The following is a 20,417-nucleotide window of genomic DNA, read 5'->3' as shown; positions in this document are numbered from 1 at the left end:
GTGGGGGAGCTGTGTCACTGCTGCGTGGCCTCATCTGTGTCCCTGCCCTTTCCATCCCTGTCCCCCAGTATGTGGCAGAGCTGCTCCAGGACCAACGGAAGCCTGTCGTGTGTACCTGCTCCACCGTAGAGGTCCAGGCCGTGCTGTCCGCCCTGCTCACCCGTATCCAGCGCTAGTAAGGGCTCTACTTATCTCCTGCCCTTTAGGGTTCCCTCTGACCTCATCCTCCCACCCTGACTTCTAAGCAGTGACAGGACTGTCTGGCCTCATCAGACCAAAAATCCTCGGTTGCTGTGTGGTTGGGCCATGGCAGGCCATGATGCTCTGATGTCCCTGCTGGCCCCTGAGGTCAGGGCATGAAAATGTCATTTTCCTGCTCTCCCTGCCTCCCCACCTGGATTCTCCTTGACCTGCCACATCTTCTTAACCCCATGATGAAGAAGACCAGAGAGAGAGAACCAGGGTTTTACAAAGGCCTTTTACTCTCACCCCTCTAACTGCCGTGCTGCATGGCATCCAGAGTCAGGGCTTGCCCTCCTCAGGACCTCCCTAGAGGGGCCAGGCGTCCCTGCCAATGGGAACGAGGACTTCGGGCTTTCTGGGCATCTGGGCTCATGCCCACTGCTGACCCCTGGCAGTACTGCCATATTGCCTCCCATTAGCCTAAGCTCATTTTTTTCTTCCTTCTAGACAATTACCTGCCCTCTTTGATCCTGGATTTCTCTCCTAGTTGTAAAAGCACTGTAGTTTATTGCCTCTCTGTGTATTATTTTGTTTATTGGCTTATTTTTCCCCTGTGGGTTGTTGAGATCAAGTCAAGTCAGAGCTTGGGGCCTTCCTCTGAGCAGGATGCTGGAGAACCTCCCAGATGTGGTTGTGACTCTTCCCTTGCTCCCCAGCTGCAACTGCAACTCCTCCATGCCAAGGCCGGTGAAGGTGGCAGCAGTGGGAGGCCAGAGTTACCTGAGCTCCATCCTCCGGTTCTTTGTCAAGTCGCTGGCCAGCAAGACCTCGGACTGGCTTGGCTACATGCGCTTTCTCATCATTCCCCTCGGTAAAGATGGGGCAAATTTCATTCCTGAAGCAGCATGTTGGGGCTGGGTCCTAGGAAGGGACAGTTAGGAAGGCCAAAGGCCAGGCCATTATGCTGTCCCTTAACCAGTTCACCTTCTCTGGTTTCCATCTACCAGGTTCTCATCCTGTGGCCAAATACTTGGGCTCAGTCGACAGTAGATACAGCAGTACCTTCCTTGATTCTGGCTGGAGAGATCTCTTCAGTCGCTCGGAGCCCCCTGTGTCAGGTAATGGCCCTTTGCAAGGGATTGAGGCAAGATGCCACCTGGTTCACGGAGAGCCAGTCTTGGCCAGAGGAGAAGGCCAGAAGAGCATCCTTCTTTTCTTCCCTATGGCTCTACCACTCCCAATCCCTTTGCATGTTTAGTTTTTCAGTATTTATTAGGAGGAGGCCCATTATGTATAGCCCTTCTTCACTCTGGATATTTTTAGTCTGTGCTGTTTGCTCTAGAAATGAGGAGGGTCATGAGGAGGTGGGAAGCAGGACATTTCTAGTTGTAGAACTCAAATATAAGAAACTGAGAATAGTTACTAAGAAATCTGTTGATAAGGGAATAACACTGTGCCAACCATGTCTTTTCTCTGAAATACAGAGTAAAAGTGGCAGGGCTTAGAGTGAACTTGAGCTCTGCAATGCTGAGGAGTAGTAAATGCATCATCAGACCTTGAAGGAAGTGATGGGCAGAGATTGGTGGAGTAGAGGGGTTCCTCTAGATTACGAGATTGGTTTGAGCAAAACAGATGTGATGTGGGAGCATGATCAGCCTAGGAAAGAGCAGAACTCTGAGGAACTGCAGAGATTGGAAGGGAGAGCATAGCTCTTTGGTTCATCATTTCTTATATTCAAAACCAAAGGATCTTTAGAACCCTTTGTCTACTGCAACTCCTAGGGTCTTCTGATCAGTCTCAAGAAAGAGGGTCTCTTTAAGAGGGTTCTCAGGTTTACTTGCTGAAATAAGTTGGTAGTTTTTTTGTCTTTTGTCTTTTCTGCAGAGCAACTGGACGTGGTAGGGCGAGTCATGCAGTATGTCAATGGGGCAGGTGTGACACACCAGCTCCCCGTGGCTGAAGCCATGCTGACCTGCAGACATAAGTTGTAAGTGTGACTTCAAGGGATTTCTTGGAAATAGGTTGGGTGGGCTAGATAAATCTTGAGTTTTCTTTGCTTTTCCATATTTTCCCTCTCCCCACCCATTTCCCTTTGTAGGCACCCAAGAGAATATGAGGGACAGAAAGAGAGAGTTTTTACTGTCTCCCATCCAGGCATTCTCCTCCTTGTCCTGGGCCTCCCCACCCAAATGGATTCCCCCGTAGTATGAGAGAAGTCCATCCTAGGGGCTGACATTCACGCGTGGTGTAGCATGCAGAGTCGGGTCTTTTGCCTCCATCTGTGGCTCCTCACGCCATCCTGAGACGTGATGGAAAGTATCATGTAGTGTCTGGACTCCCTTGACACCACAATAAAATATGAAAAGCTTGTATCCACAGCTCTCCATGTGGTATCACCCACTAACTGTAAGGCTTTCCTTTCTCTCCCAACAGCCCTGATGAAGATTCCTATCAGAAGTTTATCCCCTTCATTGGTGTGAGTACTGGCTCCTCTGTACCCGACCCATTCTCCTGGCCTTCCTGTCCCTCCCCACCCTCGTGCGCGCGTGCGTGCACACACACACACACACACAGAAAAGATTCATCTAGACAGTGGTTCTCATCCAGAAGCGGTTTTGCCCCCAGGGGACATCTGGCAATATCTGCAGACATTTTTGGTTGTCACAGCTGAAGTTGGGGTTCTACTGGCACCTAGTGGTTAGAGACCAGGGATGCTGCTAAACTTCCTACAGTGCACAGGACAGCACCTACAACAGATTAATCTGGCCCCCATGTCAGCAGTGCCCAGGTCAAGAAACCCTGGGCTGGGATATGCACTGAGCTGTTCCTTTCAGTGTCCTCCTTTCCTGAATCATGGGCTATCCCCAGATCATCACTGGTATCTCATATTTATTACACCAAGCCCTGAACCTGGTGCCTCGGCCTAGGGAGTGTGTGCAGAGCATAGCTTCTACAGGCTCCAGGGAAAAGAAAGCTGCCTCAGAAATGAAATAATGATAGATGATATTCTGAAGAGAAGTCCAAGAAGTAGGTATTTCTGTCTTCAGGGTCAGATGTACCATTGAAACCAAGGTCCCTCCTTTCTCCTCCTATTTAGTCAAAGGAGAATCTCTAGATGAGTTGATTTTGGAAATAAAAGGGAAACCGCTTGGATAGCTCTGATGTCAGGTGGTACTGGCTTTTCATTTGGCAGTAGCTGGGCCATAAGGCAGAGGCCAACCAAGAGAGGGACCCCAGAGGTGACAGAGCTGACACCCTGTGGGGCCAAAGCACACCACAAAAGCATGGCTGAAGTTTCAGATTTCCATGTATGAGACAATCGAATTTCTCTTCCAAATCAGCTTGTATTTTTTCCTGTAATCTCCTAGCTGTGGGTAGGAGGCATATGCAGACGAAGGGCCTATTCTATGCTCAACCCAGGTTCTGGATGTCTTGAGTGATCGTGGGAGATCCCTGAGCCTGGAGAAATTCGGTTGCCCCTTCTTGTTTCTTGCTAAAGCCTCCTGTCTGAACGGTCCACTCAGTCCCTGTTAGCCACTGGGGCTACTCCCATAAGCCATGTTGGAGGCTCTAGACCATGGCCTATAGTCCAGGCTGATGACTTGATTTGCATCTTCATGGAGCTGTGGGTTGCTGCCCACTCTAGCCTCACAGACAACAGAGAAATATAAAAATAATTTAAAATTGAAACAAACAAAGGAACTGGCAGCCTCATATAATGCCAGGGGAGCAAGGGGAATTGTATCCAGAAAGTTGAGAGTGTCAGTGTGTTACTTTCTGGGAACTAAAATAAGGATGCATAGAGAATTTGGGACAAACTTCAGTGAATAGCAGCACTGTGTTCTGAGCAGCCCTTGAGGGGACCATCTGCATGTGATCTCTACTCCCCGTCAGTCCCTGGGGTCCAGTTTCCGTGACCTCATAGCACCCCCTAGCACCTCTGCCAGGTGCCAGGCCCTGGGCCTGCTACTTCACCAGGATTCACCTGTCACTTCAAGCCACAGCTGTGACATTCAAATAGTCTGTTTCTAGCTATGCCTTTGCTGGCTGCTGGAGGGCACCCTCTCTCCTTCCCAGAATTCTCTATGAGAAATCTAAAATTCTTGGGGAAGCTGAAATCAGTACACTGCGTTGAGGTAGGGAAGGGGCGAGGTGCCTGGGATCACCGTCTTATCCATATTCTCCAAGATTCCAGCAAGTCTGGAAAGGAGGAAGCTGGTATTAGCACATCAGCATGTTCCCTTGCTTGGTTTCACACAGGCAGGAATTCAGAGAGCTCTCCCCTGCAACACGCTGCCTTACCAAGCTTTCTCACAGTGTCTCGTCACTTCTCTGACGTGGGAAGATGGTCTCCTACCCATGTGGTCTTAGAAGAAACACGATCAGAATACTGAAATGGGTCCTGCCTTCAAGGTGGCTTTGCCCTTCCCAGAGATGAGCCATGAGGTCTCATGTGCCCTCACCTCATTGTTTGGAACTGGGCTTTTTTACATATCTTAAAGATCAGATCTGGGCTACTTTGGATTTGCAAAGATTTTTTAAAGCCTCTGATCAAATAATATATAGTAATGGCTGTTGTGTCTAATCACCTGCTTCCAACTGGATCAAAATGTGTCCAGCTTTAGTGAGAGGACCTAATGCAACATCTCTTCTTTCTCCCAGGTGGTGAAGGTGGGTCTGGTTGAAGACTCTCCTTCCACTGCAGGTGAGCCTGGGGCCCTTGTGCTCCTGGGAAGTGAGGTGATGCCTTCTCGGCCTCCTCTCTAGTCCATCAGGCCAGAAGGTGAAGACTTTGGGTGTCCTAAGGTTAAGTCAGAGTTTGGGCACCCTCACTTCCCAGGTGAAGCGGTGGCAGGGGGCAGTGGGGAGGTGTCTAAGGCTCAGCAGCAGCTGAGACAGAAGGGCCCTCGACCCCTTGTCACCAACTGGTCAGGGGTGGCTTCCTCTGGCCAACTGTGTTTGTCCCCCTGACAGGCGATGGGGATGACTCACCTGTGGTCAGCCTTACAGTGCCCTCCACATCACCGCCTTCCAGCTCAGGCCTGAGCCGAGATACCACAGCCACCCCTCCTTCGTCCCCATCCATGAGCAGTGCCCTCGCCGTTGTGGGGTAAGGGGCTCTTGCCCATTCCTCTCCTGCCAAACCCCTCCATCAGGGCCCAGGAACCTGAATGACTTCCCCACCCCCCACCTGCGTGCAGCATTGCATAACAATGATGGCATACTGAGTGTAGAAGGCCCAATAGTGGCAAGAACTTTGGAGTTCGAATTCAGAGACTTCGGTCACTAGCCAGGCAAGTGGAACCACTCTGCACAATGCAGGATACTTTCTTCCCCATCTGTCTCCCCAGGGTAAAAGGGTTGAATGAGACAAAGGGCAGAGAGGCCCTTTGCAGCCTGTAAAGGGCTGTGCAGGGGTCTTGCTGGGGGACTGCCCAGCTTGGTGGAGTGTGGCCATGGGAGTCCCGCACACCTGGGTTTGAGTCATGGTTCTGTGTTAGGTCCGCTATATTAGCTTGTGTTCAAGAATGAAATACTCAGTGACACTTGTTAAAGCACAGTGAGGGAGGGGCGGCTGGGTGACTCAGTCGGTTAAGCGTCTGACTCTTGATTTCAGCTCAGGTCATGATCTCAGGGTCGTGGGATCGAGCCCCATGTCGGGATCCACACTCAGCACAGAGTCAGCTTGGGATTCTCTCTCTTCCTCTCTTGATGCACCTCCTCCCGCTTGCACATCCCCCCCGCCCCGAATAAATAAATAAAATCTTAAAAAAAAAAAAAAAAGGCACAGTAAGGGAGACCACATCAGGGCATGACCATCGAGGTAGGTGTAGGGAGCACTGCCATGTATTTTGCAGGTTGGGTGGCTCAATTCCAAACACAGCCTGAACAAGTGGGGATTTCTACCCTGGGAGCGGGTATGGATGGAAGATTACTAAGAGGAAACGTCAGGGGTAAGGGGGGTTCTAAGCAGTCCTAACAGGATTCTTGCTGAGACAAGTCAGGGTGTCAGACATCTCCTGGAGGGTGGCGGGGGATGAGGAGCCTGACCAGGTGATCAGATAGGGAGGGTGGGGGTTCTTGCTGACTGTCTTAGCAGGATTCTTGCTAAAAATGGCTTTTACAGGGAAGTACACAAATGGGCCTATGTAAAGGTTTAGGAGCCAAACTAAAGTTTCTAAAGTTTAGTCCAGCAAAGAACCTTTGTCACTTGGACAAGTTACGAAGCTTCATTTCCGACTCCGGGAGTAGAGTGAAATAGCCACATCAGGGTTTTGTGAGGCTTCAGTAAGAGCGTGTGTTGTTGGCGCCTGGCACAAGGAGGCTGCTGCCGCCTTTCATACACGCTGTCTGTCTGTCTGTCTGTCAGCACAGTGGCCATTTGCGGCCCTGCAGCTGTAGCAGCAAGTAAGAAAGGCTTGTCCCAGTCCCGGAGCTCAGGCTCCTGGGCCCTGGCAACGCCAGAGCAGCAGAAAATTCAAACTGTGTAGGTTGCAGTAAGCACTGTGAAAAATTAACAGAGGGATGGTTCTAAAAGGGGAAAGAATTTCTTTAGGGTCTCAAGTATCCAGAGTTTAGACCGGGTGGTCAGGGTGCCCTCTCAGGAGGCAGCTCTCCTGCCAGGCCTGAGCAGGAGTTGCTGACAGGGAGGGTGGAGCAGGTGCTCCCAGAGGGGGCCCGAGGGAGCGGCCGTGAGGTGAGGAAAGTGCAGGTGTGGGTCAGGAACACAAATGGGCCTCTGCTCCTTCTTCCTCCCTATTTCCCTTTTCTCTGCCTTGCCTCGTTCTGTTTCTTCTGGGGAAGGTCCTCAGCAGCAGAGAGGGTAGGCACTGGCCGGTGGTTTTTCCGGGAACACCAGTGACAGGGTCATCATGGTCCCTGAAGAGCATGAATGTTCTTAGATGGCAAGAAGCCTCCGCTGCACCTCGGATCCCAACCCTTATCCTCCCTCACCCTCTCCTCCCCTCCTCCCCTTTTCACTTCCCTTCGTAGTCTCTACTGATTTACAGAAGGGACAGTTCAGGAAAGGAGGAAATCCCATACGGCCGGTAATGCTGCATGGTTCCAGACTTCCCAGAGGGCTTGGGGACCAGCCCTTACCTTGACCTCCTTTCCCATCCCATTTAAGCTGTTTTTTCATGGAACCACTGGAACCAGGCAGAAAGAGAAATGTCAGATGACTTTTGTAGCCCATCTGCCTATTGTGTCTGACGCCTCCTTTCAAGAAAACATCAGCCCTTTTCCCCCTTGGAGCTAAAATTATCCCTGAGCTAGAAGTGCCATAAATAAGAGAAAGCCGCAGGTCAGCAGCCATCAGCTCTCCCTCCTGGGGCTGCTGTGGAGCCGGCCGAGGTGCTTGCGCCTCTGCCCTACTTAATCTCTCCAGCCCTTCGCTCGGTTTGCCTGGGCTCTGCTTGCTGGGTGTGTGCGTGCGCATGTGTGCATATGAGTGTGCATATGTTATGTGTGCACACTTTCTTCATAAAGCCTCCTTCCTCTCTGCTTCCCTCATCCCCCTGTGACTTTGTATTTGGTTCCCTCACAGTGCCTCAGCTCTTTACCCTCTCTTGGCTTTGTCTTCCAATCAGCCTGTCTCTCCCTTCCCACACAAACCAATTCTGTGAGCCTGGAGGGAACTCAGAACCACTTAGCCTGCCACCTCCCCTCACCCGTCCCAGAGTCTGGCGGTCCCTTCCAGGCCCCCCAGTCTGGCCATGTAGTTGGGAACTGAGGGCAGAGCCTACTCTCCATTACTGTTCCCCTTCCTCAGGAGCCCCAACAGCCCATATGGGGACGTGATTGGCCTCCAGGTGGACTACTGGCTGGGCCACCCTGGTGAGCGGAGGAGGGAAGGTGACAAGAGGGATGCCAGCTCCAAGAACACCCTCAAGAGCGTCTTCCGCTCAGTGCAGGTTTCCCGCCTGCCCCATGGTGGGGAGGCCCAGCTCTCCGGCACCATGGCAATGACTGTGGTCACCAAAGAGAAGAACAAGAAAGGTAGGTGACATCTGAGGCCAGGGACGATCGGGGCCACTAGGGTTCACTGTCTCCTCTCAGGGTCTGGGACAGAATCTGCTCTGGGAGACCTTTGGATGAGGGCAAAGCAGCACATATATCATGTGGTCCAGCCCGGGGTTCTGCAAGGGTCCTAGCTCACCTTGTGAGACGAGGCCAGTCCTTCTGTAACCAAGGAAACAGATGTCCCCAGTGAGTCATCAGGCCCTGCCTGCTGAACATCAGCACCTTGGGGGCTGGGGCTGCGAGTGCTGCCATAATGAAGCCACTGCCCTCCAGGGTAGACCATGTGACAGAGGAGGACATCGCTGTGTCCCCACGAAGCAGAGCATTTGCACCCAGTCCTGGAAGTCACTCAAGCCCACACGAGCAAAAGGGCAGAGCTGTTTAAGAATTAAGAGGAGTAGGGGCGCCTGGGTGGTTCAGTGGGTTAAGCGTCTGCCTTTAGCTCAGGTCATGATCTCGGGTCTTGGGATGGAGCCCCGCATCGCGCTCCCTGCTCAGCAGGGAGTCTGCTTCTCCCTCTCTCCGCTCATGCTCTCTCTCTCGCAAATAAATAAATAAAATCTTTAAAAAAAAAAAAAAAAGAAGAAGAGGAGTACAGCCCATTTTGGATAAGAGAGATGGCTTAAGGCACTAGAGGTAGAGTTGGGGGTGGCCCCGGGTCCTGTGCTCCAAGAGAGTAGGGCAGGAATCCCCCCAGCCAGGCCAGCCCCAGGGCAGAGCTTGCTGCTGTCTGTTCTGCCGATCTGGCTGTGCACCTGCCATCGCAAGGCTTGTGCCAGGTGACTCAAGGGCCCTCACAGCCCCACCCATCAACCAGCTGTCAGGTAGGGGCTTTCTTTAGCTGCTGGACCCTCCCCCCTCAGAGCACTCCCAGAGCAGCTGGGCCTCTTTCTGTTCATGCCTCTGCTTCATAGAGTTCCTCTTGGGGGCAAGCAGGGAGCTGTGGCAGGCCTGAACCGCAGAGACCTGCCCGGGGCCGGCCTGCCAGCTCCGCAGTGTTCTCCTTGCTGCCCCAACATCCCTGGGCCAGAGACGTTGCAAACACTCCTGTGAGTGAGGCCCTCCTGGCCACAGCCAACTCGGCCCTATGTGGGTGCAAGTGTGCAGGAAGGAGAGCCCAAGGGCACAGGCACCTTGCCCCACAGGCTACCTAGAACGTTCAAGCTGGAAGGGACCTCAGAGACTAACCGGCTGGCTCCAGGTCCTCATTACACAGTTAAAGATATCGAGGTTTAGGGAGAGGCCTGTGAGGGGAAGGGGCAGAAGGAAGATCCTGGTATGCGCTTCCTGCATCCCCAGAGCTAGGGAGCAGGGGAGATGGCTGTCTGCAAATCACCTCCCCTTCCCACAGGAAGAGGGGCCAGTGGGGATGAGAGAGAGGAGAGGGGTAGCTGCTTTTCCAAGGGCTGTGACAGAGGTGGTTCTGCTTGCTTTCCAGTTCCCACCATCTTCCTGAGCAAGAAACCTCGAGAAAAGGAGGTAGATTCCAAGAGCCAGGTCATCGAGGGCATCAGCCGCCTCATCTGCTCTGCCAAGCAGCAGCAGACCATGCTGAGAGGTATGGGGAGACACGGGAGGAGGGGTGCCGGGCAGGGCGGGAAGAAAAGGGGCAGGGGACTCTGGGGGGAGGGAGGCGATGGTCCTCCCCAAGGGACCCTGGGGAGGTGGCCTTAGCAGCCCTGGTCAACCCCTCCTTCCCCTGTCACCCCAGTGTCCATCGACGGAGTCGAGTGGAGTGACATCAAGTTCTTCCAGCTGGCGGCCCAGTGGCCCACCCATGTCAAGCACTTTCCAGTGGGACTATTCAGTGGCAGCAAGGCCACCTGAGGGCACTATCTCCTGGCCACTCTCCCTCCTGGCACTGCCACCAGCCTCACCGCCTGCGGGCAGGGGGAGGCCAGCAGGCCTGGGCCCAGCATCCCCTTTCCTGGCCTGGGGGCCTGCATCTCTCTTGCCCAGTCCTGAAGGACACTGCCAGTGGGGACACTGCTCCCCTCCCTCCTGCTCAGTCCTCTCCCTCCTGCTCCAGGCCCAAGGCATGTCGATTTTGCCTTCTGGTGCCCATCCCTGGAATTGAGTCCTCTGGGCCTACCTTCACCGACTTCCAATCTCCCCACGTGGCACCAGTTCCTTCCTGGAAATAGGAAACCTGGAATCCTGGCCCACAGCAGGGAGTCCAGCCCTCCCCATCTCTGCCAGCTGCCCAACCTGCCCCCCTCAAGTGGGACCCAGGGCCACTTCCCATGCTGTAGGTTCTCCCAGTGGGGGGTAGGAGAGGTACCCTGAGCCCAAGGGCCCCCCTCCCCTCCACAGTCACAGGGGCAGCCCCACCCCTCCCTCACCGCCAGGACAGCATTTCTATGGTGATGCCATGTTTTTCTGGGGTGGAGGGGCCTTCCCGGTCTCCCCCATGCACGACCTCCTCACTTACCCCCAGGTTCCCCCCAGATGTCACGAGCACCCTTGGGTGTTTCTTTGGTTCTCTGCACAGCCAGTCTCTTGGTGGTTCCATGTGACTTGCTTGGGCACCAGCCCCTGTCTTGTGGCTTCCCCCTTGTTGATGACTCTCCCCCCTCTGCCTCCCACCCCCTCCACCCCAGTGCTGCCTCTTCCTGAACTCCGGACTGGGACAGATGGGAGGCAGACCCCACCGGCATATTGTCTGTGACCCTACATCTCCCTGCACCTACTGTGTCCATTTGTGTCCCACTCCCTAGTATGTTCTTCCCCTCCTCACGCCTAGGCAGAGAGCCCACCTTCCCAGCCGGCTGTTTGTCCAGCAGGCTCCAATCCCTCCCTCTCGCCATGGGGGTCTGAGCCAACTCCTCAGCCTCGACCATCAGCCTTCTCAGGAGAAGCTGAGCACGCAGGGCCACCATCCCAGCCGCAGCCCTCTATCCCCCCCAGCACCTTCAGAGCTTTACCGTTGCCCTCTCACCCCTTCTAGAAGTTTTTGCACAGAACTTCATTTTGAAAAGTGTTTTTCTCATTCTCCATACCTCCCCAAACTCCTCCAGCCCTTACCCCCCACTCAGCCCTGCTGTCCAGAGCATCTCCTGGGCTGAGCTGCTCTCTTGGGGCCGGAGAGGGGTGGGGCTTGAGGGACTGAGTGGATGTTGGGTTTTTCATTCAATAAACTGGTGATTTCTTACCAACTAGCAAGGCTTGGGCTTCTATGCCTCTCACTGTGACGCAGGATCTGTACGACCCTCTCCCCTCCACACCACAGCCGACTCCTCTCAAAATCAACTCCTCTCAAATGGCTGGAAAGAAGCATATTCTCATTTCCTTAATTAGAGAAATAGGCATGAATGTGTCTTTCCCAGTATGAGGCAAGCAGAGGCCAGAAACAGAAGTAATACTCTTCTCACACCAAAATCCCTTTTTTCTCTAGGACTCACCATCCCCAAATCCCACCTCCCAAGACAGTGACATATCGAGGGCAGTTTCTGCTCTTCTGATTAAAGATTAGAACTTGGCTTCTTTCCCTCTACTAGGCTGATGTCCTGCCATGGTTTCTGGAAGCTGGTGGAGTCTAAGGCCCAGGTGGAGGGGGTGGAGCTGGGGTCCATCACTGAGTTGGCTTTCCTGCCTGCCCTTAACTTAGATGGAAAACAGTCATAGGCCCTACTCCCTGGATGCCTGGTTCTTCACACACTCCCGGGATAGAGGCCTGCACACCAGCCTTCCTCCGGTGAAGAAGTGCCCAGTAGTTGGGGCTTGCGTAGGGGAGGGGACCGGGGGGCTTGGCACCCTTGCCCTGCAGGACACAGCCACAGAGGAGTGGATGACCAAGCAGGACAGGCTGTTACTGCCTCCCCAAGCCCTGTGGCCCAGTGACCTAAGGGAGGGAGGCTCTGGGACCCAGCAGTGTGGCCCTACACCAAACTCTCTGAGCCTGGAACATGGAAATAATGCCTGTCTCCCAAGGGGAAAAGTCCAGTGAGGTCTGTGAGAGTGTCCCAGAAATGCAATCTGTGCGTTACTTACCGAACAAGGTGTACAGTCTGGTTGGGGAGAGGAAACGCCAGAAGTCAAACTGTGTTTAAGATGAGCTAGAGAGGATGTGAGTGTTACCTCGGGGCAGAGTGGAAGCTCCATGAGAGGCCTGGGGGCAGGAGGCAGAGGGAGAGGGCTCAGGCAGTGCAGGGGCTGGGGGGACCCGGGAGTGGTGGAAGTCCCCAGCTGGAGGGGTGTGGGGGACAAGTAGACTCGGGTCCAGCTCAGAAATGAGAAGACGGAGCAGATGAGGGGAAGATGAGGGGCAGGAAGAGGCACAAGCTCCCAGCCTGCTCTATCTGACTCCACATCCAGGGCCTCCCCTCTTCCCAGCTCTGGGGCTTCGCTCTTGCAGTTGCCCCCTCTCTCCTGCCATCATCTCTACCAGGTCTTTCCCGTCTGCATGCCAACAGGCAGTAATAGCTCTCATGTCAAAAACAAATCCCCTGCTTCTAGATCCCCTCTGACTGCCACGTCTCTGCTCCCTGGAAAGTGAAATGCTTCTAGAGTTGTTCATGTTTCCTGCCTCCACTTCCGCTCCTTCAGGCTTTTTCCTCAACAGCCCCATCAGAAGTTCCCTTACCAAGGTCACCAGTGACCTGAGGTGCCACATCCAAGGGTCAGTTTTCTTGTTTGACCTCCACTTGACCTGTGCACAGCACTCTGCTCTCCTTCCACTCCTCTGACTGCCCTTTCTTGGCCTCCCTTACTGTACCTTCAGCTTCCCAGCCTTGGAACACTGGAAAACACAGGGCTCCAGCCTCTGGCCTTCTCTCTCCCCACACTCAGCCCTGTAGTGTGAAATGCTCCCCTGCGCACAGACTTCTCCCTCCATTCTTCAGGTGCTGAGGCCAAACCTTTGGCACCACCCACTCCTCTGTCCCTCATACCCCCCATCCAGTCCGCCGGCTTTCCCAAGACAGATGGAGAACCCAGCAGCGCCCCACCCCTTTCACTGCTGCTGTTACCTCTTGTCTGGATGTTCTAATAGCCTCTTAATTATGCTTCCACCTCTCTGCCTGGAGTCTGTTCTCCACACAATAGCCAGAGAGAGCTTTTTAAAATGTTAATCAGATCGTGGTCAATTACCAATTTAAACTGTCCAATGGCTTCCCATCCCACTAGGAATATAATCGGTTCAAAACCCTCATCATAACTCACAAGGCCTAGGTGATCTGACCTCCTGAGGGCAGTTTGATCTCTCCTCTCACTCTGCCCCTCGCCCACTGGCCTCTGCATTCCTCAGACACACCAGGCACACTCTGCCTCAGGGTCTTTGCACAAGCTTTCCCCCTGCCCATCCTGGCCCTGCCTCGAGGTCCTTGTGGCTTGCTCCCCCATTGAAGTCTTGGCTTAAAGGTCACCTAAGAGAAGCTTTCCCTGTTCTACCTGTCTCAAATAGCACCTCCCTTTTCTCTCCCCCTTCTTTAGTTTTCCTTATTAGCACTTCTCACTCCTTGGCACTCATATCCATTTGTTTCTCTCTCCCCACTGGAATGTAAGCTCCAAGAAAATGGGAATTTTTTTTTATCTGCTCTATCCTTGGTACCCAGGATCCTTCTTGGCTCGTCCTAGGTACACAGTGAGTATCTGTCGACAGAATGAAGGAAGAGGCCTTGTACTGCTGCAGTGGAGTCCCCAGTCCAGGTGCACTACTCAGGCACTTTAATGCCTCAGCCCAAAAGATACCTGAGTGTTCCTATAGGCCCTGGAGTAAGAAGACAGACTCCAAAGAAGAGGGAAAGGGTTTGATAGGAATGGTTTCCAGAATTCCAAACATGAGGCAACTCAGATTTACATGTTGAGACAGCTTGCCCTGTCACTGAGGGTCAAGGCTGCGCCAGAGCAGAACTGCCCATGGGGCTGCCTTAAACATTCTCTAAAGGCCAAGAGTAGCATTTTGGTGCAGAAGGTGGAAGAACTTCTGTCTAACTTGTATACCAACTCCAGATTGTTTTATTGTTAATTTAAACAAACATGTATTTTAGAATAGTTTTAGATTTGCAGAAAAGTTGCAAAGATGGGGGCGCCTGGGTGGCTCAGTCGTTAGGCGTCTGCCTTTGGCTCAGGTCATGATCCCAGGGTCCTGGGATCGAGCCCCGCATCGGGCTCCCTGCTCCGTGGGGGGCCTGCTTCTCCCTCTCCCACTCTCCCTGCTTGTGTTCCCTCTCTCGCTGTGTCTCTCTCTGTCAAATAAATAAATAAAATCTTTAAAAAAAAAAAAAGTTGCAAAGATGGAACAAAGAGTTGCTGTATACCACCCCCCCATTTTCTTCTACTGTTAACATGTTACGTTAGTATGGCACATTTATAATAACTAATGAACAACATTGATACATTATTATCAACTAAAGTCCATATTTAACTCCGATTCCTTAGTTTTTCCCTAAAGTCTTTTTTGTTTGTTTAAGATTTTTATTTATTTGAGAGAAAAAGTGAGAGAAGAGAGCACAAGCAGGGGAAGCTGCAGAGGAAGAGGGAGAAGCAGACTCCCCGCTGAGCAGGGAGCCCTATGTGGGACTCGATCCCAGGACGCTGGGATCATGACCTGAGCTGAAGGCAGACACTTAACCGACTGAGCCACCCAGGTGCCCCTCCCTAAAGTCTTTTATGCATTCCAGAATCCCATCCAGGATACCACACTACATTTAATACTTTGGGCTATGACATTTTCTCAGACTTACCCTATTTTTGATAACCTTGACAGTTTTGAGGTGTACTGGTCAGGTATTTTGTAGAATGCCCCTTGGCTAGAATTTGCCAGCACATCCTAGCAAGGGTACCTGCCTTCAACATGATTTGTGAACCTTGATCACCTGGCTGAGGTAGTGTTGACTAATAAATTCACACCCCCTTCCCTACTGTGCTCTTAGGCAGGAAGCCACTAAGCACAGCCTAGATAAAAGATTTTCCTCTATATGCATTATTTAGATTCTAGACAGCAGACTTCAGATCCATGTTTTAAACTCCTTCCCTCATCACCCACTGCTGTGTCCAGGGACTGTGGCATGGATGACTCTCTCAACACCATCTACGAGCATTTTCTTTTAGCCAGGCTGCTGCTATAGCTTCATGTGGTTTATACCACAGACTCCTTCAAGCAGCCCCAGGAAATCAATTCAGCTGATACTTCTTTTTTACCAAGGAGGAAGCCCAAGGTCAGAGAGCTCCCCCGTTCCCAACCCCATCCCTGTCCTAAATCTAAACTCTCATCTTTAAAAAATATTTTATTTATTTATTTGTCAGAGAGAGAGAGAGCACAAGCAGGGGGAGCGGCAGGCAGAGAGAGAAGCAGGCTCCCCGCTGAGCAAGGAGCCTGATGTAGGACTCAATCCCAGGACCCCGGGATCAAGACCTGAGCCAAAGGCAGACGCTTAACCGACTGAGCCACCCAGGCGCCTGTAAACTCTCATTTCTAAACATTTACATGACTTGAATACTCACAGACCTCTCAAACCCAGCATGGCTCAAACAGAACTCTTGATTTCCCTCGATCCTCCCCAGTTTTGATAATGGCACAGCGTCCATCCTATTACTCAAGGCAGAAGCCACCGAGTTGTCCTGTGTCACATCAGTGACTCCTGTCCATTCCACCTCTCAGACACTGTTCCCAAACATAAGCCAGAGTGCCTCACTCCCTTGCTAGAGCCCTTCAGCGGCTACCTCCAGCCGCCCACCCCATGGCCCATCAGGCCTGCACGTCTGGCCCCACTACCCCTCACTTCACTTCTAGCTGCTTTCTTCCCCCGCGCCCTTCACCTTGAGCCACAACTGATCCTGCAGTAATCACACTCTTCTTCCCTGTACCAGGCCCAGACTTGTGGTTCTTCCCAACTTAAATGCTCTCCCCGCCCCCACAGAGCTACTTCCTTTGCCTTTAGGATGCAGCCTACCTCACCTTCTCAGAGAGGCTTTCCCAACAGCCCTGCCCCAAAGCGCAGTTGTTAGTCTCTACCTGAGCCCTTTCTGTAGTCATGGCATTCAATGTCACCTGCAATAAATGTCTTTGTACCACATTAGAATGAGAGCTCCAGGTGGGCAGGGACTCAGGCTGCATCTCCAGCACCCATCGCTCTGGCTGATGGCAAATACTAAAAGGCTAGCTAAAAGGATGAGTGAGGGGTTAAGTCACTTGTCCAAGGCACACAGATTGGTTGAGAGGGAACCAGATTTCTAACCCAGGTCATCTGACTCCAGACCATCTCTCAAGGCCCCACTCAGATCCCAAATTCCCAGTCATCCACACATCCTACATGTATTAAGGTCCTAACATGGTACATGATGAAAACAGGGTTGGGTTCTTACCGATACGGGAACTCTGAGGCGAGCAGGGGAGGTGGACAAATAGATGGTCGCCACAGAGCATGACACGTTGCACAGGAGCATGCCAGAGGGACATCTAATCCAGCCTGGGGAAGGGGTATCCAAGAAGATGTCACAAAGGAGACGACACCTGAGCAGCATCTGAAAGATGTTCTGGACACAGGAAATAGCAAAAACAGGAGATAAGAGAGAGTTTGGCTTGTTTCGAAACCCTCAGGTGGTTTAACATGACTGCAAAGCATTGGGCATGGTGAGTGATAGGGCAGAAGAGAAAGGAGGCAGCCAGGGCACTGAGGAGCCCTACAGCCGTGGTTATCCTCACTCTGTGCCTGGGTGAGGGCTGTGCACTTTACCCTGAGATCAGTGGAGAGCCAGGATAGGGTTTTAGGCAGAAAAGTCAGATGAAGGAATTCATCAAGATCACTTTGTGACAACAGATTGGAGGAAATAAGACTGAAGACCAGAAGAGCTTGAAGGGTGTTGCAGCAATTTAGAAAAGAAGTGACAGAGACATAGACTATGGTAAAGGGAGGAGAGGTACAAGAAAATGGAAACTTTAGTTCAATTTAAGAGGTAAGCAATAGGTTTAGGTGGCTGGTGAGGAAATAGGGTCAAAAGAGAAAGAGCCAAAGATAGGGACAGGCTGTCTGCTCTAGGTGAACGGGCAGATGGTGGGACATCCCTGGAGGAGATTTGGGCAGGAGATGGTGAGTTTAGGGCAACAGTGGTGTGTGCTGCTCAGAGGTTAGTGTCCAATTGGAGTTGAAAAATAGGTCTGGATGGAGCTCAGGGAAGTGATCTGGGTTGGATGGAGATTGGGGTTTCCTTAACATGCAGGAGAACTGACGGGAGGGAGAAGGTGAGAACAACGCTGGCTGGGCTGAGCTCTCTTCATCCTGACCATATAGAGCATCTGTTGCCAGCACCAAACAGCTTAGCACTTGTATTCAGATATGCCTTTCCATTTGCTGCCTCTTTTATTGCTCGCTTTCATCCTGAATGTGTTTTCCTTCCAACAACACCTTAAGAGACCGCCCAATATTTCACATACTTTCTCCCCACTCTCCATTCACTAGCACAGGGTCGATCAAACAGTTAAGCTTGGTGGTGATAATAATCCTAAGTAACTACTAGTAACAGTTACTGTTACGTACAAGGCCTAATGTTAAGATCTTAACTCTGCTGTTTTATTCTGTTTCCTCAAGGACCCAAAGAGGTAAGTATTAGGAACTTTATTTTACAAATGAGGAAACAGATGAAGTTACAGAGCATGCCTAAAGTCCCACAACTGGCAGAGGGAGAAACACGGCATTGAACCTAGCTGAGTATGACCCCAAAGTCTGTATGCCCTCTCACTGAGCAGGGTAGGACACTTCTAGTCTGGCTGGGAGGTCACAAGGAAGAGAGGGTACAGATTTGCCAAGTGGCTACCAGGATAGGAACCAGGAGCCTCTCAGGGGAGCTCTAAACAGCCTTGATTCTTGACTCAGTGGCAGAAAGAACTGACAACCAGGGGTGTTCACGGTGGAACAGGTCCCTCAGGAAGCAATGAGCTGCTCGTCACGTGGAGGAGACATGATCTTTAAGGAGCCTCCAATCTTGAGCACTTAAGGGAGAACCTGCTGACATTTCAAGGTGGATGATATGCTTGGCAAAAGTGCCCGCCAAACACTTCGAAGAAAAGTAGTGACGCAGCCAAAGGAAAAAGAATAATTTAAGAAAGCAGATTTCAGGGGCGCTTGGGTGGCTCAGTCGGTTAAGCATCTGCCTTCGGCTCAGGTCATGATCTCAGGGTCCTGAGATGGAGTCCCGCATCGGGCTCCCTGCTCAGTGGGGAGCCTGCTTCTCCCTCTGCCTTCTGCTCCCCCTGTTTGCACTCTCTGTCTGACAAATAAATAAAATATTTAAAAAAGAAAGAAAGAAAGAAAGCAAGCAAGCAGATTTCAATGGGATGGGTGCTTCTGAGGCTCCAAGGGGAAGGGGTGGGAGCAGTGGGAGTGATTTTCAGGGAGAAAACATTAAAAGTAGCAAGAACAACTTCCCCAGGCATGGGACAGGTGGGGGCAAGCTGATAAGCTCTGCGGAAAATGGCATAAGGAGCTGAATCACCACTGGGCATAGACTCCTCCCTTTTTTCTCCATTAACAGAGCACCCATCAGCAGCCTGGCATGAGACCAGAAGCTGCGGGGGAAATGCAGAACAGAGCGGGATGAAGTAACAGTCTCTTCCCCTGGGAGATGCACAGTAGAATCCTCAGGGACAAGATAAAAAGCCAAGTGGCTGAAAAGGTTGGACACATGCAAGATTAAGCACTGAAAGCAAGATAAGAGCCTGAGAACCCGGCAGGGCAGACCCCACCTCCCCCCCCCCCCACCCCCTCAGCACACAGGGAGGAGCAGGGCCAGATGCCTAAAGAGAATCACAAAGCACCGAATCCTGCAGAGAGCAGAAGAGCCAGAGCAAGAATCCAGCAGAAGTCATAAAGGGAGACTGAAAAATGTTCTTTCCATTTACCTGGAAAAAGAGGATAAAAGGAATGTGCTCCTTTATTAGACGGAGAGAAAGCACAAGGGAAAAAAGCAGGGGTTGTGGATGTGTGTTTGTGCTTGGGTATGTGTGGTATGCTCCTACATGGGCCTATAAACACAGGCACACTCCACGTGCGTGTGGCAGACAGGTGTCCATTCAGTGCCTCCGGGTGGCCTGCAGGAGGCTGTGTTGAGGGTGTGTACAGCTGTGCTTCCATGTGGGTGTGAACAAGGCAATCTGACCTCAGTTCTCTCGACCTCTACTCTACGTGGTCAGTCTCCCTTACACACCTGGACTGTAGATTAGAGAAGGACATGGTGGTCACTGGGAGCCTGAGCTCCCCCACAACAGCAGGCTCTCTCTGCACGTGCAGCTGCCTTCCCCTCTCTGGGCTTCAGTTTCCTTACCTGTAGAACAAAAACATTTAAGCAGTGGCTTTCAACCCAAGATGCAAAGCAGGGGGCACCACTGAAGTTTTAAAATAATAAGAGATACCCAGGACCCACCCTTGCATCACCGAGAATCCCAATCTCTAGAAGAGCCTTCTGATGAAGTCCCTTTCACAAGAGATTCCAAAACTGAGTCTCAATAAGAATGACAAAGGGGCCCTGAGCTCCAGATTCCATTTCCTCTCTAAGAACTTGCTGTCGTTTTGGGAATGCTGTCATGATCTGATGGAGTTTCCCTGGATAGAAGGTTGGATTATCACACCACAGCCAGCACTCCTCTGGGAGAAAAGGCCAATGTGAGGGCTAAAGGAAGACAGACCCCAAACACAAAAGACTCTAACCTGCAGGGCCCTGGAGGAAGACTGACAAGGACAAATCCGAGTTCTGCACTAAGGGACACAACCTAACGGATGAACACAGGAAACTGGTAACAGTAGGAGATCCAGGGGAGAAGAGCTGAAGGGCTAAGGACAGCCATCAGAGAGAAAGAAGTATAGGTCATTGTGACTTGTAGGTGCCTTTTGAATTTTGCATTGTAGAACTATATTAGCTACCTTTAAAAATCACTGGGGAAAAAATAATCGGCAGAAGCACAGGATCTGGAAGAACCTGGCTGGATATAACTGGGATGCACACAATCTAGGGTTTTAGCTGACAAGCTTACCCTGAGCAGACACAGTGTGGTGGCTGTCAAAATTAGCCTGACCTGCAACTTCATGGTGGACAGGTGGCACTCTCATTAAGTGGGGACTATCCCTCTGTGATCTGTGAAGTTCACTCCCTGTCTGGACTTCTGAGCCCTGGACTGAGCACCACATTCTGAGCAGTATCTGGATTGAACCTAAAATACACCCCGAAAAAAGAAACTGGAGTGGAGAAGGGTCAGGAAACTGGAGCAGGGCAAAGGGATA

At 51.9% G+C, this 20,417-nt stretch overlaps 1 protein-coding gene across 3 annotated transcripts in view; it reads left to right on the top strand.

The window, feature by feature from the left end:
* The window catches only part of PACS1 (phosphofurin acidic cluster sorting protein 1), a 140,830-nt gene extending 129,467 nt beyond the window's left edge, over nucleotides 1-11,363 (top strand). For all 3 annotated transcript variants that reach the window (XM_036121537.2, XM_078057765.1, XM_078057764.1), the window contains exons 15-24: nucleotides 69-175; nucleotides 900-1,054; nucleotides 1,191-1,301; nucleotides 2,068-2,170; nucleotides 2,617-2,659; nucleotides 4,846-4,888; nucleotides 5,158-5,293; nucleotides 7,955-8,181; nucleotides 9,644-9,763; nucleotides 9,917-11,363. In XM_036121537.2, coding sequence (XP_035977430.1) covers nucleotides 69-175; nucleotides 900-1,054; nucleotides 1,191-1,301; nucleotides 2,068-2,170; nucleotides 2,617-2,659; nucleotides 4,846-4,888; nucleotides 5,158-5,293; nucleotides 7,955-8,181; nucleotides 9,644-9,763; nucleotides 9,917-10,032 — 1,161 coding nt within the window. In that variant the 3' untranslated portion in view covers nucleotides 10,033-11,363. The remainder of the gene's footprint in view (nucleotides 1-68; nucleotides 176-899; nucleotides 1,055-1,190; nucleotides 1,302-2,067; nucleotides 2,171-2,616; nucleotides 2,660-4,845; nucleotides 4,889-5,157; nucleotides 5,294-7,954; nucleotides 8,182-9,643; nucleotides 9,764-9,916) is intronic.
* Nucleotides 11,364-20,417: the final 9,054 nt, after the last annotated feature.

This window comes from Halichoerus grypus, chromosome 11 (genome assembly GCF_964656455.1).
Source record: "Halichoerus grypus chromosome 11, mHalGry1.hap1.1, whole genome shotgun sequence".
NCBI classification, from domain to species: domain Eukaryota; kingdom Metazoa; phylum Chordata; class Mammalia; order Carnivora; family Phocidae; genus Halichoerus; species Halichoerus grypus.
This window is presented reverse-complemented; position numbering and strand designations above follow the sequence as displayed.